The sequence below is a fragment of the Strix aluco genome, chromosome 2 (genome assembly GCF_031877795.1).
Source record: "Strix aluco isolate bStrAlu1 chromosome 2, bStrAlu1.hap1, whole genome shotgun sequence".
Lineage (NCBI taxonomy): Eukaryota > Metazoa > Chordata > Aves > Strigiformes > Strigidae > Strix > Strix aluco.
The window spans coordinates 100258535-100274324 of record NC_133932.1 but is presented as its reverse complement, the minus strand read 5'-3'; the positions used below and the strand labels follow the sequence as shown (position 1 = coordinate 100274324).

The window sequence follows — 15790 nt, the reverse complement described above, 5'->3', positions numbered from 1 at the left end:
CAGAATACAGCCAATAACATACTAATAAGGAAAAAAAAAATAATCCGTGGCCAGTTAACACTGAAAATAATGCATAAAATACTAAATTTGTATAGAAGAGTGGTGGTTTGACCTTGGCTAAATGCCAGGTACCCACCAAGTCGCTCTATCACTTCCCCCCCTTCCCCCTTTTTTCTCAACAGGGCAAAGAGGAGAAAGAAAATAAGACAGGAAAAAAACCCAACCCTTGTGGGTAAAACAAAAGCAGTTTTAATATAAGCAAAGCAAAGCAAAGTAAGGTCTGTGCGCAGAAGCAAAAAAGAAAACAGATTTATTCTCTACTTCCCATTAACAGGCAATGTCGGGCCTTCTCAGGAAGCCGGGCTCCAATACGTGTAGTGGTTGCCTCGGAGGACCAAGGGTGACCCCACCCCCTTCCTCCTTTCTCCCAGCTTTATACTGAGCAGACGTCATATGGTATGGAATATCCCTTTGGTCAGTTCGGGTCAGCTGTCCTGGTTGTGTCCCCTCCCAAGATCTTGCCCACCCCGTCCCACTGTGGGGGGGGAAATGTCAGAAAGAGCCTTGGTGCTGTGTAAGCACTACTCAGCAGTAGCCACAACACCAGTGTGCTATCAACACCCTGCCAGCTCCCAACAAAAAACACAGCACCATGAGGGCTGCTATTGGGGAAGACCAATTCCGGCTCAGCCAGACCCCGTACAAACAGAAACTCCTCCTATTACCAGTAAAAAGTTAGATGAAGGGCTTGAAACATTTGACAGCTATTTAAAAATACTTGAACTTCTAAGTGGTTATAATGCACCAAGTAAAATTGGAAACTCGCAGAAAGTGAACTCTATGTGAGTGAACACTATCTCAAGTTCTTCATCAGTAGCAGCTTTTGCAAACCTGTAGTTTGTGTCAGGGAGACTGACTGAGGCATAAGAATGATACTGTACAAAGCAATACAGATAAACACTGATATTCTCCAAACTGACATAAACTAAAAAATGATTAGCTGAGACAGTCCATCCAATCTTGTTTTCCTGCAAGCAGGACAGTGTTGAGGTGGCATCAATTTCTAACTCCATGCTTAGTCAGTTTAAATTACTTAAGCTGCAATAAAATATGAAGGAGGCACTCTTAATTAAGAAATTAACTGCAAAAAACCTGCTGCTGCTTATGCTGAATTTACCATATTCTATGCTGCCTGATGAAGCAGTAAAAAGAGGAATTTATTTTTCCAGACTTCCAATGCTACTGTTGCATGAAAAACATACACGCGGGGAGGACAAAACTGTTATGATTCATGTTTAGGAAAAAAAAAAAAAAAATTATGGTATGACAGCCTTTCTGCATTTCTGAATTAAAAGACATTGAGTTATTGTACTACACTTACCATATAAAAGATTGAAAGTTGGAAATAGTTTAAGATCTGTTAATAGAAAAGAACTTTTAAAAGATACCTGTTTTGGACATTGATTCTAGAATGTAATGGGAAATCCTGTAGCAAATATTAGAGGACTGAGTAGTAAATATCTTTAAGACCACTCGGAGCAGCTCAAATTACTCATCTATGATATAGACTATTAATGTCTATTTTAAAAATAATGTTTGTAAAAAATAAGCATCATCTCACATAAAAGACACTGCAATGCACTTTTCAAAATCAAAACATTTAGTTAGTTATACAAACCTTTACTAGCTTTATCTAAATGCTGAAAATCCTCAATAAAATTCAGGACATCCTGATAGCTTTCTTCACACACTTCTACAAGAAAATGGAGCAATGTTGTTTTTTGATCTGCTGACTTTGTGTCCTTCAGCTAGAGAGAAAAAAAGAAATGTTAAAACACTGAGAATAAGATTACTTTTGACTATTTTGATAATTAACATATATTACTAATTGTGAACTCAAGAAACGTGAGAACAAACTGTTGAACCGGTACAGCTCTTTTAAAGAAAACCCTAAGTAATGGGCTGTTTCATTTCCTCCCCTGCTAAAAATCCCTAGAAAGAACACAATAAATATTTTTTAACTCTATACAATATTTGAGTTCTGTACCCAAAACCAGTACAAATTTCTTTTTAAAATATAATTATTTAAGCAATATAGGAATATTTGCAAAACTGTGAATAGACTCATGAAAGTGTAAAAAAAAAGATTAAAACCAGAGCTAAATCAACAAAATCTAACAATAATACATGATGCACTTACCAACTCCATGACACGATTTCCTTAGGTGTAAAGCTAACTTTAGCCTAACAATATTTATGCAGTGGAAGCTACAACCTCAGCCTGTACAAGTTCTTGTTGTTATCAGTTCTCAATAGGGCAAACAAGAGTTCATAGGCTTCATCGTTTAAAACTTCAACTTCAAAAATTCTTAAGCATAAACTTTTCTTTTTGAACCCTTTATACATATAAAATTATTTTAAGCCTGGCCATTTTAAAACTTGCAGCTCCTTGTGTAAAAACATTAACAAGTGACAACTGGCATTCAGTTACACACTTCTGTTGTAGGCTCCCATTTGAACTAGTCTTTTAAATCACTCTGAGAGGTTTTCAGAAATAGAAAATGACATTCTCATATGAAAGTGTTTGTTCGCTACTTAAAAACTATTTCTGCATAAAACAATTTAACAGAAAAAGTATACATGTACATAGGCACATACAAAGTATGCACACACACTAAAGGGCTGCACAATTGCACGCAGACTTGTACATCTGAATATTGGGGGGAAAAGTCTTTAGCACACTATTACCACTAGCACTAAAAAATGTAGAAAACTCATGTTAGTTTGCTTCAACCTCAAGACTGTTCTTTATTTTGGTTACCATGAAATATACAAGTGATCAGCAATTATTAACCTTATAAGAGTTACTACAGCAACAACACAGAAAGGAAAAATTACCTCTCTTTCCAAAGAGGGTTCAAAACCAGACACAGAGCTATATGGGGATTGCATCTGATAAGGAACTGAGAGCAAGATTAATCCTCATTTAAATATACATACACTTTTTTTTTAATATATATTAAAAGTTTTCCCATGGTTGCTCGTTTCTTATAAAGACATTTTTTCATACTTCCTGTGTTTCCCAATATCCTCAGAGATCACTTAAAGGGCATTTTATTGATCTTATTTAAAAACCAAATTAGAGTATATTGTTTGTTTTTTCCATACGGTATGTAAATTAAACTGGAGAATTTTGGATGGTCATAGGTTGTTATTTCATACTTCACTGTAAAAAGTCAGTGATCATTTTCAAAGGCCAAAATGATACTCTCTTAATAAATATGATGAGAATGCATTCTTCCAGAATGTATATGTTTTCCTTCAGACAAATGGATTAATAATAATGTGAGACATAATTTTTAAAATATACAGAAAATGGAACACATATATAGCAAAAAATATTCTAGTGTCATTACTGTATGCAGTGTTATGAGTTACTTTTACTGTATTGGGAATCTCAGTAAGAAATAATAATTGCAACATCACACAAAATTTCTACAATGTGACACTGCTTAAAACACATGTAGTTAACAAAAGTTAGTTTTAAAAATAAACCAGTATTATAAACATGCATTTAATTTTAATATATTGGTATTTAATAAAAGATTGAGTATTAGCATACCAATATCATATCTCTCTTCTGAGAATATGCATGCATGTTCTCTGATGCAGAAATATTACAGTCCAATTCTACATGATGCAGGGAGAAGGCAAGATATGGAACTGTCTTCTGCAAAGTGGGTAGTCCATATAGTTCCCTATATATAGTTGAGCACCAATGAAGAGCATATAAATTGTATATTCTTCAAATATTACAGAAACCAATAAATTTGAAGGACAGAAGCTACTGCAAATTTCTTAATTGCTCAGAAGCCCTACTGGAAACTGCTGTGCAGACAAACAAGCAGTCTGCAATTTGCAGCCTTCTAGTTTTGGGCCTTGAAGGAATATTGGTTTGGGTGGGTTTTTTCCTGTTTCAATACTAATGTTTTTAATAGTTGTTCCAGTTTATTATTCTCAGAACAGAGGAGATTAAGCATTAACCAAGACACTACACATAGTTAAGAAAATCCTCAAAATTAGACATACACAGTTTTACCTCTGTGTTTCCAGACAAAGTGATCTGTCTGTGTAAGACACAATTTCATAACCACTGAAGGCTTGTCACTCACGGACTTCCTAAATGAGGCCACAATTGTATGAGGTAAATTAGGAATTGGTGACTAGTACCCCTGATACACATAGGATAGTAAATGCAAACTCCCAGTGATTCTGTCACTGAAAATCTGTCAACCTTCAAAAGAACAAGTAGCTGACTGTAGGTTGCACTTGTCCTGGGATATCTAGTGGCAGAGATCTGAAATTTTACAGACGATCTTTAGGGTGGCCATAGTTGCTCTGCCTCCCAACAAAATCTATAATAGCTGGAATTTCCTTCCTAATCATAGAATGGTTTGGCTTGGAAGGGACCTTTAAAGATCATCTAGTCCAACCCTCCTGCCACAGGCAGGGACATCAACACACTCATATTCAGCAACCATTAAGGCTGCATTATCATCACCCTAGAAAAGTTTTCAAGCACTGTGGTCTGGTATTTACAGACTAGCATGAAGTGATGCCAAATCAAAATATATATGAAAACTTTGTCATTGGAACTTAATTTTTTTACTTACACATTTCTTATGTAAATGAAACATATTGACTACCATGTATATGTTTATGCATGAATTAATGAAGTCCTGAAAGGAGTAAACCAGTGTCACCATTTCTACTCACATAACATGATACAATGTAAAAATTACACTGTACTAAGCATTTCAGTAATAGGGAGCAAATTACCTTGTTTGGTCCTTATATCTTTGTATCTACTTCACCTACAGACTATTGATACTGATCATATTTCTCTTGAGCAGAAGGTTGGACTAGATGTCTACTGACATCCCTTCCCACCTGAACTATTCCACGACTCCAAGAAAATACACATGCTTCCCAACTATTTAACTAAATACTCTATTCGAAATATTACTTATTTTAGCTCTTAATTTGGCCTCACGGAGACTCTTTGAGGATTATTAGTATACCTAGATTTCAAAAGCTTTCCACAGTCCTCTTCACTATCAAGTTCTTAACTATCTTTGGAGTTAGAAAGCTTTCTTAAGTTTTAAGCAAAGTTTTTTTGTTACTAGCAAAGCCAATTATTCCATCTGCTAACTTAGCTACACAGAAAACAAATGTTCAAATGCCTTCTTTACCATAAATAACAAAAGGACAGTGTTATGTCCTCCTCATGTTCCTCTCCTTTCTTTTCTAAACTAAATACACCAAAACGCTTTTTTCTGTTTACAAGTGTTACATATGACTATCATCTGGATTCTCACCAGTTAGTCTATATATTTCCTGCAGTAATTCAGACAAGACTTCACTTAAAACCTCATCAGCACCAAGTAAGCCATAGATAATTACCACCTTTATAATACATAGAAGGTCCATTAAAAGAGACATTTTTTCTTCTCCAACAGAATGTTGTAACTTTCTGTAAAGCTAAATAACCTGTAAGCGTGCAAATCTAAGCAACTATGAGATCCCAGATTATCAAATGCATTTAATGCCAGAGCACTGCAGAGTCAGTCAGGACTTAAAGCCCATTTTCTAGAATTCGGCCTAGCAATTCACTCCTTACTTTCATTATCTGCACACATCAGTTCCCTTTCCTATGTGTAGTACTTCATAGTAGTCTTCAAAATTTTCATCTCTACAACTTAAATTATTTCTCCAAGGTAACTTTTGAATGTTGATCCTGCTCTGCAAAGTGCCTGTAATAATTACCTTCATATTGTTTTCGTAAGTACATTTCTTTTTTTGTTGCCTTGTGCATTAAAAATACAGAGAATATAACCAGACCTAGAACAGATTCTTGTAAAATCATACCTACGTAAATGCAGCAAATTAGAGAGAGAACCTTTAGTATCTTCCTTCTGAATATGTTTCTCAACAAATTGTACTTTTAACTCAATAATTTCATCTATGCTGTATTTCTCTAAGTGGCTGATGCATGCTTAAATGTTTACTTTAGACTAGGGATGTATAACTTATTCTCTATGAATATTTAAGTTATAGGTATCGCATTCAACATTGGAGAACCATAGTGAAAGAATTCTTCTGAAACATGGCAAAGGGTGATTATTTTAAGGAATGTAGAAGTTAACATTGTATTTTTTCTTGTGTAAAAAGATAAAGAAGCTGAGAGAAGACAAAGAGTACATACAAACTTCCAAATAATTCCTTTCTCATAAGGACTACTACATACATGTACACTCTCTACAGATTTTTCAGTGACATTCCAGAGGGCACGGGAAAAAAATAACAACACTAAATCAGGGGAAGGCAATTACCATTAGAATTTATTATAAATTAACACTCAGGAAAGTATAGATGTCTTCTGGTATATACCTTATATAAAAGTTGAAAGGTGAAAATGTAAGGAAAATTAGAAGAAACAGGGAACTGATGAAACTGAGCAACAACAAAAGAGAATCCGATAAGGAGAAAATTTATGTAAATGAAAAAATATAACTGTATTAAACCGGATTAAGATGTGACAGTCTTAGAAGTGCTCAGACATGTAAGACTACAATACTACTATGATCACAGTGATATGGTCCTTCCATAATCATATTTAGTTTGGTTTTGGGTTTTTTTTTAATGATTCCCTCAAAATGGAATCTTCTAAAAGTTTAAATGCAAGCCAGTCTCAAGATGACCATACTCTGATTAGCTGTAATGTTCAAACAATCAACTAATGCTAAGAATTATGAAATTAATAAAAAGAAAACAAAGAATTAACTGCAGGAAAAACAGCAAAACAGAGTATTTAAGTAGCACAATAAAAACAAATGAAAAAGTGATTGTAATACTCAACATGGACATTTCAAAACTCACTTTACATAGGGAGCTGAGATTATATCCAAAGGTCTGTGCATTCCGAGAACCTGCATTCATGTAGTTTCCCATTAACAATACTAGTTCCAGCAGCTTGCTAAAGCTTTTACTCTTCTTTATCTCTTCACAGGCAGCACTGACAGCCATGATGTCAGGTTTGATGTTGTTCACCTGCTCCTCAAACTGAAGCTTAAAAAGAATAGCACTGAGCCGTGGCCGTAGTCTCTTCACGTTGCTCATCTGATTGAAAAGAAAATAGGAGATTTCCTTTAAAATTCATGGTACACTTTGGCACTGTACAAATGCATACAATCTGAAATGATTTATTGGTGTGACAGGCTTGAAGAAGCAATATATCTGCTATAACTGATAGCAAATGAACGAATGAATGAGAGACACTTGGGTAAGCAACTGAAATCCCATCTTGTGGTTAATACGAACTGCCCCCACCCTTTCCCAATAACTAGTATGTGTAAGCAATAAAAGATAAAGTGTCATCATATATCACATCTGTCAACTCATATACCAAATCCCATAAAACTAATACAAGTTTATGACCCAGTAGTTGCAAAGTAATAAAAGTCGTTCACAGATTTTGTATAACTCCGGATGTACCAAAACAAGGCAAATCTCATTTTCTGGTGCAAATATTTAAAAGCTGATTTCAGTAAGAGCCTACTGTAAACTTACTGGAAAATAACAGTTTTGAAAAATCTCAGCTATAAAACACTTATAGCATACGTTAATATTTACCAGTATTCATACCCCACTATACTCCTGTATACTAACCTTATACAGTTAATCACGTAAAGCAGAATGCTCCCAGGAAAACAGTACCTTCTGTAGAACATATGCAGAAGATTTGGCTTTTTCTACAGTTTACTGGTCAGGTATTTTCAACAGAAGTTTCAATCTTCCCATATAGCTTAGGTCACTGAATTCCCAACCCAGAGATACTTTGCACATTACTTACTATATCCAAACAACAAGACTCCAGATGTTATTTCTTCTTTAAATCAAGGAACATCAAATGCATTAAATAAATTAAATTCCTCCATCTCTAAAGTTTCCAATGCACTATTCACCCTTCTAACTCTGACACAGAAATCTTCAAACATATTTTAGGTTTGGCATCACATATAATCCCAGAAGCTTTCTCCCTACTAGACATTATGTTCCTTGCTTTCTCCTTCTTCTAAAGCAGAAATCATGTTTTTTTCCTCCCTGCTGTCGTTCTGTTTGCACGTGAGAAACACTAGTCTCAAATTCTTCCATGAGCTTCTTCCCTCATTTGTCCCTATCCCTGTTTTCTCACCAATTTGATGAATTCCATAAGACCTTCTTCCCCATACTTCTATTTTTCCTTCTCAAGGCAAGGTTCAAGCCAATAATCCCTTGACAATTCCTGAAATTTTAAACTAGGTTTTGGGGTTTTTTTAATATAAAAAACACATGTTATGGTTTCCAGCTATCAGTACTTCTCAATGCAAGAAAATCAGCAATAATATTGGCAATGCTCTTACAAAGTAATAGGTTGAAACCTTAAAAGTTTGCCTTTAAATTGGAAATATCCCCCTCCAAACCACAGTGCTACTTAAGGTTTACAGAATATTTCTCAACCCCTATCTAGTCTATCAATGTGAAAATAGCTCTGACAGTGCAACGTTCACAAGTCGTTTGGTGCTGATTATCTCACAATAGACTCAGTGAAAAGGATAATGGTGACACTCTTCATCTATTTCAGTGTAAAGTCAAAGAAGTTACCTTAAACTGATACTGAAGGCTGTCTAATGCAAAGGGTTTGATATAGAAGAGGATGGAGTTTACAGTCTATTTTATTGGTTTTACTGTGACAGTGGTAGAAAATGAATTCAGGTAGGTTTAACATTTTATGCTACTAAACCACTTCTGCAATGCCTGCCTAGCAGTGCAACCACCTGATGATGTTCCACTGAAGTAAGCATACCATTTGCATTTTAGTTCAGATAAGAAATCTTGAAGTAAAAGAAGCAATCCTTTCCACTAACCACACTTTGGTTTTCATTGCAGAGCATACAAACAGGATGTTTTTCAGATTAAACTATTTTGAAAATCAACTGCACTAGCTTTAGTACACAGACTGCCTACAGCCTAGTCCTAAAGTAAAACACTAAAATGTATATAGTTTGAATGTTAGCTCAGTATCAACTGTAGGCACATATGCAGCACTTACATACTAAATAGCATCCAATAGTGTGGAAAATTCTTACTTAAGAACAGGTAAGCAAGGATAATGGGACTTGAATTTAAATACGGCATTTCACAGTGAAACAGAAACAGGAATACCTAAATTCTACCTAAAATGAACGTAGTGCTCTTACAACTTTACACCTAATTTAAGAATATCTAAAAGTATATTAAGGTACTGGACAGAGGCAAGTGTGACAAAGTTATTCTCTCAGCTCCATCAGGAAGAATCAGTATTAACTCCTTTTCCTCAAACAATTAACTTACTAGATTTACATATATAATACTACTTCTCAACATATTGAGAATCATATTCTTAGTTTTAAATTTTGTTCTCTGTTCAGCCATGAAAAATTTGAGACTAGACTAGACAAAACACAAAACTCCATGGAAATTATCTGTATTTTTACTATTTGTCCCTACTCAGGGTGCACTAGAGATGATCATTTAATATTAAACCATGAGAACTAACAGAATAAAGTGTAAACTGCATTGATTTTAAATGGTACCAAACTTAAGTTACTACAGAACCAGCAGTTGATGCATTGTTTATTGACTCTTGGCTTCTCAGACAGGCAGATTCCTGAAACTGAAATAATCAGGTTCTTTAGATCACAAAGATGTGTTGCACAAACTTGAGCAAACACATATGCAAACGAAAGATGCAAAGTTTTCATTGGAACCAGCTGAACAAATTAAAAAGTTTTGTACATAAGTTTTAAGGTTGGATACAGAAATACGTAATCTAATAAAATCAGAAACAGCAGCACATGCCAGAAACGCAACAGAAATGCCACTGAGGTTTTTTTTATTATTGTTTTTTAAACACCCTGAAATCCATAGTTCATGTGCAACAAATGTTGGTACTATTTGTTTACCCATTTGCTAAGTCAATAATTGAGAAGGGAGGAGATGGAGAGTTCCCTTAGAAATATATGGCTTCCTTTGTGATATGCAGTCTACAAGTATATTGAAACTGTAAAATCCATACACCTTATCACAAGAGATGCTTTAAGACAGGTTTTAAGTGTTGCAATGTTGAGAGGCTTATGTTCATGCCCTATACTTCTCTATAATCAGCATATAAGTACATAAGTCTACTTATGTCCTTATAGGGGAATCCTGAAAACAGACAATCCAGATGACTAAAAAGGGAAGTTGAAGGACAAAACTAAAGAGTGAGCAGACTACACATGCCAGAGAACTCAGAGTATAGGTAACGAATTGTTCTATTTTTCAAGTAAAAGTCCACAAGAATATTCTCACTATGTGCAAGTCCAAATGGGAATTGACAACTGAGTTGAGCTATCCAATAGTAGCTCTCACAGTCGTTTATCCGACAGCAATGAGAAGTTTTTCTCCCAAATACAGCATAAATCAGAAGGCACCTGCAACAGTGTGATATCTGGTAAACGTGTGCTTTCACTGTCTGCTTTGTCGATGTCAAGTAAAGGAACATGTCTCAGAAGTTATACTAACATTAAATTTTGATCACTGAAATGTGATTCATTCTTACCGCAAGCTCATAGAGAAAAACACTGCAAGGGTTCCAGTTTCACAATATACCTGCCTTAAAGGATCAACAGTGCCGAGGCTGTCACACCTGAAAGTGTTCCCATCCAAAAAGTAAAATATCGGTTACAGGCAAGCCAACTAAAAGAGTAAACTGGAAGAGTATCCCCTGTGGAAATGTATGGTTTTCAACACTGCAGCATCAGTGAAACAGAGTGCATAGTTAAAAAGTGTGAATTCCTAACACTTATCTTTAGACTCAGACACTTGAAAAGCAGAAAAAAAATTTTCAAGTAAGGAATAACTGATACTTAACGGACCTTTTATCACGCTTAAAGAAGAAAAAAGAACACCCTGCTCAATTTGAAATGCCCAAATCTTAGCAAAGACCACCATCATTCTGGAAAGACCAAACATTATTTCAGTGTTGTCAATCACAATAATAGTTTTTTTGTTGAGGTGTTTTTACGACTATGTGGAAATAACACATCTTTCTTTACATTTGACAAACTCTTTTTCCCAAAGAAATTATAATAAAGTCCAAACTGCTAACTCAAAATTAAAATTACCTATGAGAAATCAGATCTTTATACTTACAAAGTGGATATGTGTACATGCTAACAATTGAACTGATGACTTTTCAGCCTTACTAGCACTGATAGAGGGCACACCCTGCTTCTCTACTTCTTCAGCTTGAATTATAAACATCTTGAATTTGCACCACTGACTTAATTTCTTGCAGATCCAAGATTTTCCTAAAGGATATTCAGGACAGAGGAAAAGGGAGTGTAGTCTAAGTGACACAGGGACAACACCTATCAATCATCTCCTAGCTGCACGCTCTCTTGTCTTGTGGATGACAGTGCATTGATGTACAGTGCAGAGGATTCCTGGTACTGTTTTTCATGGCATTATGTTCAACAAAGATGGACTGGCAAGGCCAGTCTGCAGATCTCAGAAATAGGTGCTCTCCTTTTGAATACTCCAGAAGTCACCTGTCATGAAATACATCCAAAGTGCCAGTGGGGGCTACAACACAGCTGTCAAAATAAGCTGAGTTTATAGTTATCATGCTGAAATTCAGATATGTATGTTCTACTATGAAAAGAAAGAGGTGATTCTTTTGTCTTATCCAAAAAATACAATTAGATTTACTGTCATCTTGATCCGAATGGAATGCAGAGACAGCTGTTGTTTTTCCAAGCTGAGTTTAGACAAAGATATTTTCCTAAAAAGGAATCATCCAAGAGTGGGAGGGTCTGAATTTCCCAAATTCTTCTATTTTTAGCAGACCTAACAGGTGTCAGAAAAGCTCTGTTCATTAAAAGGTACATATGGAGCAGATGCCACCAGACTGAAAAGCTTTTCTCATGGGAAACCAAGTCAAGAGTTTAATATAGGTAAAAATCTCTGTAAAACCTCTAATTCAGCCAGATAGCAAAAATAAATCAATTTACACCAGAAGTCAAGGGCAGAAGTCATTGAGGAATTTAAAACAGAATAATATAATATCAAACCAAATGGAGAAAAGTTTCTAAAAGTAACACAGATTTACCTGTATTCCAGACGGAAAAATCTAATCAGCTTAGCTCTGAAATAAATGCCTCATCTTCTGTCTGGCTACTACCAGGAATCCACCTCCTAATGAAAAGTCAGTCTACAATATTACTTTGAATATCCCAACATACAGGCCATGAAAGTACACACAGATGACCAAGGACTGGACGGGAATGTCTGAAAACCATGACAGCAGGTTTAGTAGTACTTTCCATCACGTTGAACCAGCACAATAACTCCAACATAAAAGTGGAATTTGATGCTACGTAATTATTTAAGCAATACACAGTGGTAACGGACCACAATAGCAGGTGATTATGATGTCTTTAATGTGACAGACGTGACCCATTTCAAAAAAGTTCAGATGTCTAGCACATTCATATGTAGCATAGTCTTCTCTCCTGTTCCCCAGTTCTATAAAATGATCACAGCGAAAGTAAATCCTAAAGCACTTGGGTTCCATAGGAGCTGCATTGAGCTCCGAAGGCTGAAGCTGTAACAGGTGAAATATCTGCATAATAATTTCAAGCTCTAGGGATCTAAGAGGTACTGACTAGCCTCAAGATTCTTTCAGCACAGCCGCCCTACATTAGCCAATCATTTGGATGACTCACACAATTTAGGTGGCTAAATTCCAACAAATTCTTAAAATTGCTGAGAGTCAAAATGGCAGGATCATGTACTGATCATGGTCCTTACTCAAAACAGAAGTGTTTTTCCTAAGATGTTCAAATCAGAACATGAACATTAGAGGACTGCTTACATTTATAGTGAAGCAAAAGCATCAATCAGATTCAGGGCAGGCTCTTGAGACATTTAGAGGAATCTGGCTGGAAGAAAAAGATGAGGACCCTTCAGACAAACAACCTTATTGATCTGAAGCTGTAGAGATATCTGCCAAGAAGAAAACTGAAAGAGATAGCCTATGTGTGTGCTAGAAGAAACAACCAACCACTTCCAGACATCTGAATTAACATCAGACAACAATAAGACAATTTTTTTTCAGCCTATTCTTTAGATTAGCTACCCAAATAGTTTTACCGGAACTGAACAGGGATAAGAGTGAGACCTGCCGGTACTGAATCTTTTATGGGAACATTCCTCTATGATTCAGCATCACAGTCTTTCAGTGATACAGAAGTAACATAATCTAATCCAATCCAATGGCAATTGCAAACACTCAGATCAGTGCAGATCACAATGGCTACCTTCAGAAGATATTTCTGGAGCCTGGTTCTTCACCCTATCCAGGTTCAAGGTTTGAAAGACACCAACATTACAGGACTTAAGGATGTTCTCCCTCTAAACAAGATAAGTAACTTGACTGCAATTTGTCATAAAAATTTTTTAACTGTCATAGATGTCATATAATAGAAAGTTAATCCTTGGCAACACTCCTGGAAAGGCTGGAATTACTGATAGTGAACACTGACAAGGCAGAGCAGCAGATTCACATGACCTCTAGAAGACAACAGAAGAAGGTAAGGTTTACAGACAGAAATTAACACAATCAAAATGTCTCACAGCACAGACACATCTCACCACTTCAGGATTTTAAGCAAATGTCCCTAGGTATGGCTGGGCCCAAGCATCAAATATTAGGAAAGGCAGATATAGTGACAGTAAGATATTTTCCACACAACAGTGAAAAACATTAACATGTTCTGAGTTATCCTCAGTGAGGACATACAGGTGAAACCATCAGCTGAATATGGAATTGATCATTTTAAGTGTCTGCTGAATTATTTAAGACAAACTAGCCTTCATCAGGCCTCACTCTAATCTTCAATTTACTCTAGTGAAATCTTTTCCTTTGGTACGAACTCATTAAAAACACATCCATCAACGAACAAGCTGTGAAGTCACATGAGGATTGCTTGCCAAATTTTATTTGGTTAGCTATCAGTGTATTTCACAAGGTCTGGGCATTAGTTATTTCCGAAACAATATTTCATAATTCCCTCAATTTTATCTTTGAGTAAATAAAAGCAATCAAGGAAAAATCTCTTTCTTTTTTTTCCACTTACAGACAATATGGGAACGTATTTCCAAATATCTCAAGTTTTAAGGAAAGAAATGAAGCAGGAGCTATCACACATGGCTCTTGAGACACTATTCTCAGGTGTGAGACTGCTAGTAGTTACCTACACCCAAGGTCAACTGTCCACTAATAGCATCCTGACAAGTATTAGCAACTTTTTACATCAAAAGTGATTATAAAAAATGTAAAAATTACGATTTTTTTAATGGAATTTTATTTATGGATTTAAAACTATATCAATAAATTAAATATTCCCAGGACTTTTTTATACCACTAAGGATTACAGGCACTGAGGAGTCTACATGCTTACTACTGGATTCAGCTCCCTCCATGTAGCATAACCAAATCAGAACTACTTTTGGGAATGGTTCCTGGTGCAACAGGCAGTTAACATATGTTGGCATGGATAGGCCTGACGCCTTAGTATTTCTGTGTGGGCAAGAGAGTGGGGAGAGGTGAATGTGTGCTGCTGGGGAGTTGGTGGGGAACTACAATTACAGAACATTCTTAGCTGGAACAGCAAAGAAAGCCTAACCTATCATAATAACATGCAACTCTCTTAAGAATCAATTATATTTTGAGTATTCCGGTACTAATTTATACAAACTGCATCCCAGAATAACCTGGGGAGGATGGGGCCAAAGATCTAGAGCCACCTGATACAGAACCAAACACTGTCATGCATTCTGTGCCTCCAAAAATGACTTGAGATGTCAGTCTCAATAAGTGCAGGGATGCCTGCTAGACACTCAAGTTCTGAAGAGCTGGGACATGCTTGTACCCAGCTTCCCTATGACAAAAAAGGGAGACATATTCTGTAACCATGATAACTTGCCTTAATAAACCTATCTGCCTCTGTCTTATTCTCGAGTCCACAACTATCTGACTGGATGCTCAGCTCATGAGTTCTTCTGCCATCTCCCAAATTGTGCCTAGAAATTGTTTGGGAAAGTACAGTTCTCCACAGGTCAAAAGCATGTCCATGTCTATTCTAATACATTAGCACTATGGACAATTAAGGTTCAATGTCCAAAAGCATTCTCTAGTGCTTTTTAGTTGATTAATATAGACACAGTCTTAAAACGTCATCTAGTGATTTATGACCCCCACAACTACTAAAAATAGTTGGATACAAGATGATTCAGAAAGTTGTTTTCAAAATATTGAATAATATTCAAAACCAATATAAAAATTGATGAGAACTGAATTTGGATGGGTTTGGTCACTATTATTCCCTGAATTATTTTAGTACAAAAAAAGGGAAAGGCCACCAAGGACATGAAGGACTGCATATGCGAAACAATGCTTATAGATCAAAAAGAATAAAGGATTTCAGGACCTCATACAAACTGTAAAAGCTATGAGCATTCTCTGAATCATCACCTGCAACAAGCTATTTTAATCAACCATTATTTTGCTTCCTCTCAAATAGAAATATATTGAAGATTAAGGAAAAAAACCCAAATCCATCCAACATTTGCCTCAAGTATTTTCAGCATAAAATGTCAACGCAGA

The 15790-nt window shown here is 35.8% G+C and overlaps 1 protein-coding gene across 2 annotated transcripts in view; it reads right to left on the bottom strand.

The window, feature by feature from the left end:
* The window catches only part of DIAPH3 (diaphanous related formin 3), a 256020-nt gene that overhangs the window by 106435 nt on the left and 133795 nt on the right, over nt 1–15790 (bottom strand). For both annotated transcript variants that reach the window (XM_074815569.1, XM_074815570.1), the window contains 2 exons: nt 6940–7179; nt 1679–1808 (listed from right to left, as the gene is read on the bottom strand). In XM_074815569.1, coding sequence (XP_074671670.1) covers nt 1679–1808; nt 6940–7179 — 370 coding nt within the window. The remainder of the gene's footprint in view (nt 1–1678; nt 1809–6939; nt 7180–15790) is intronic.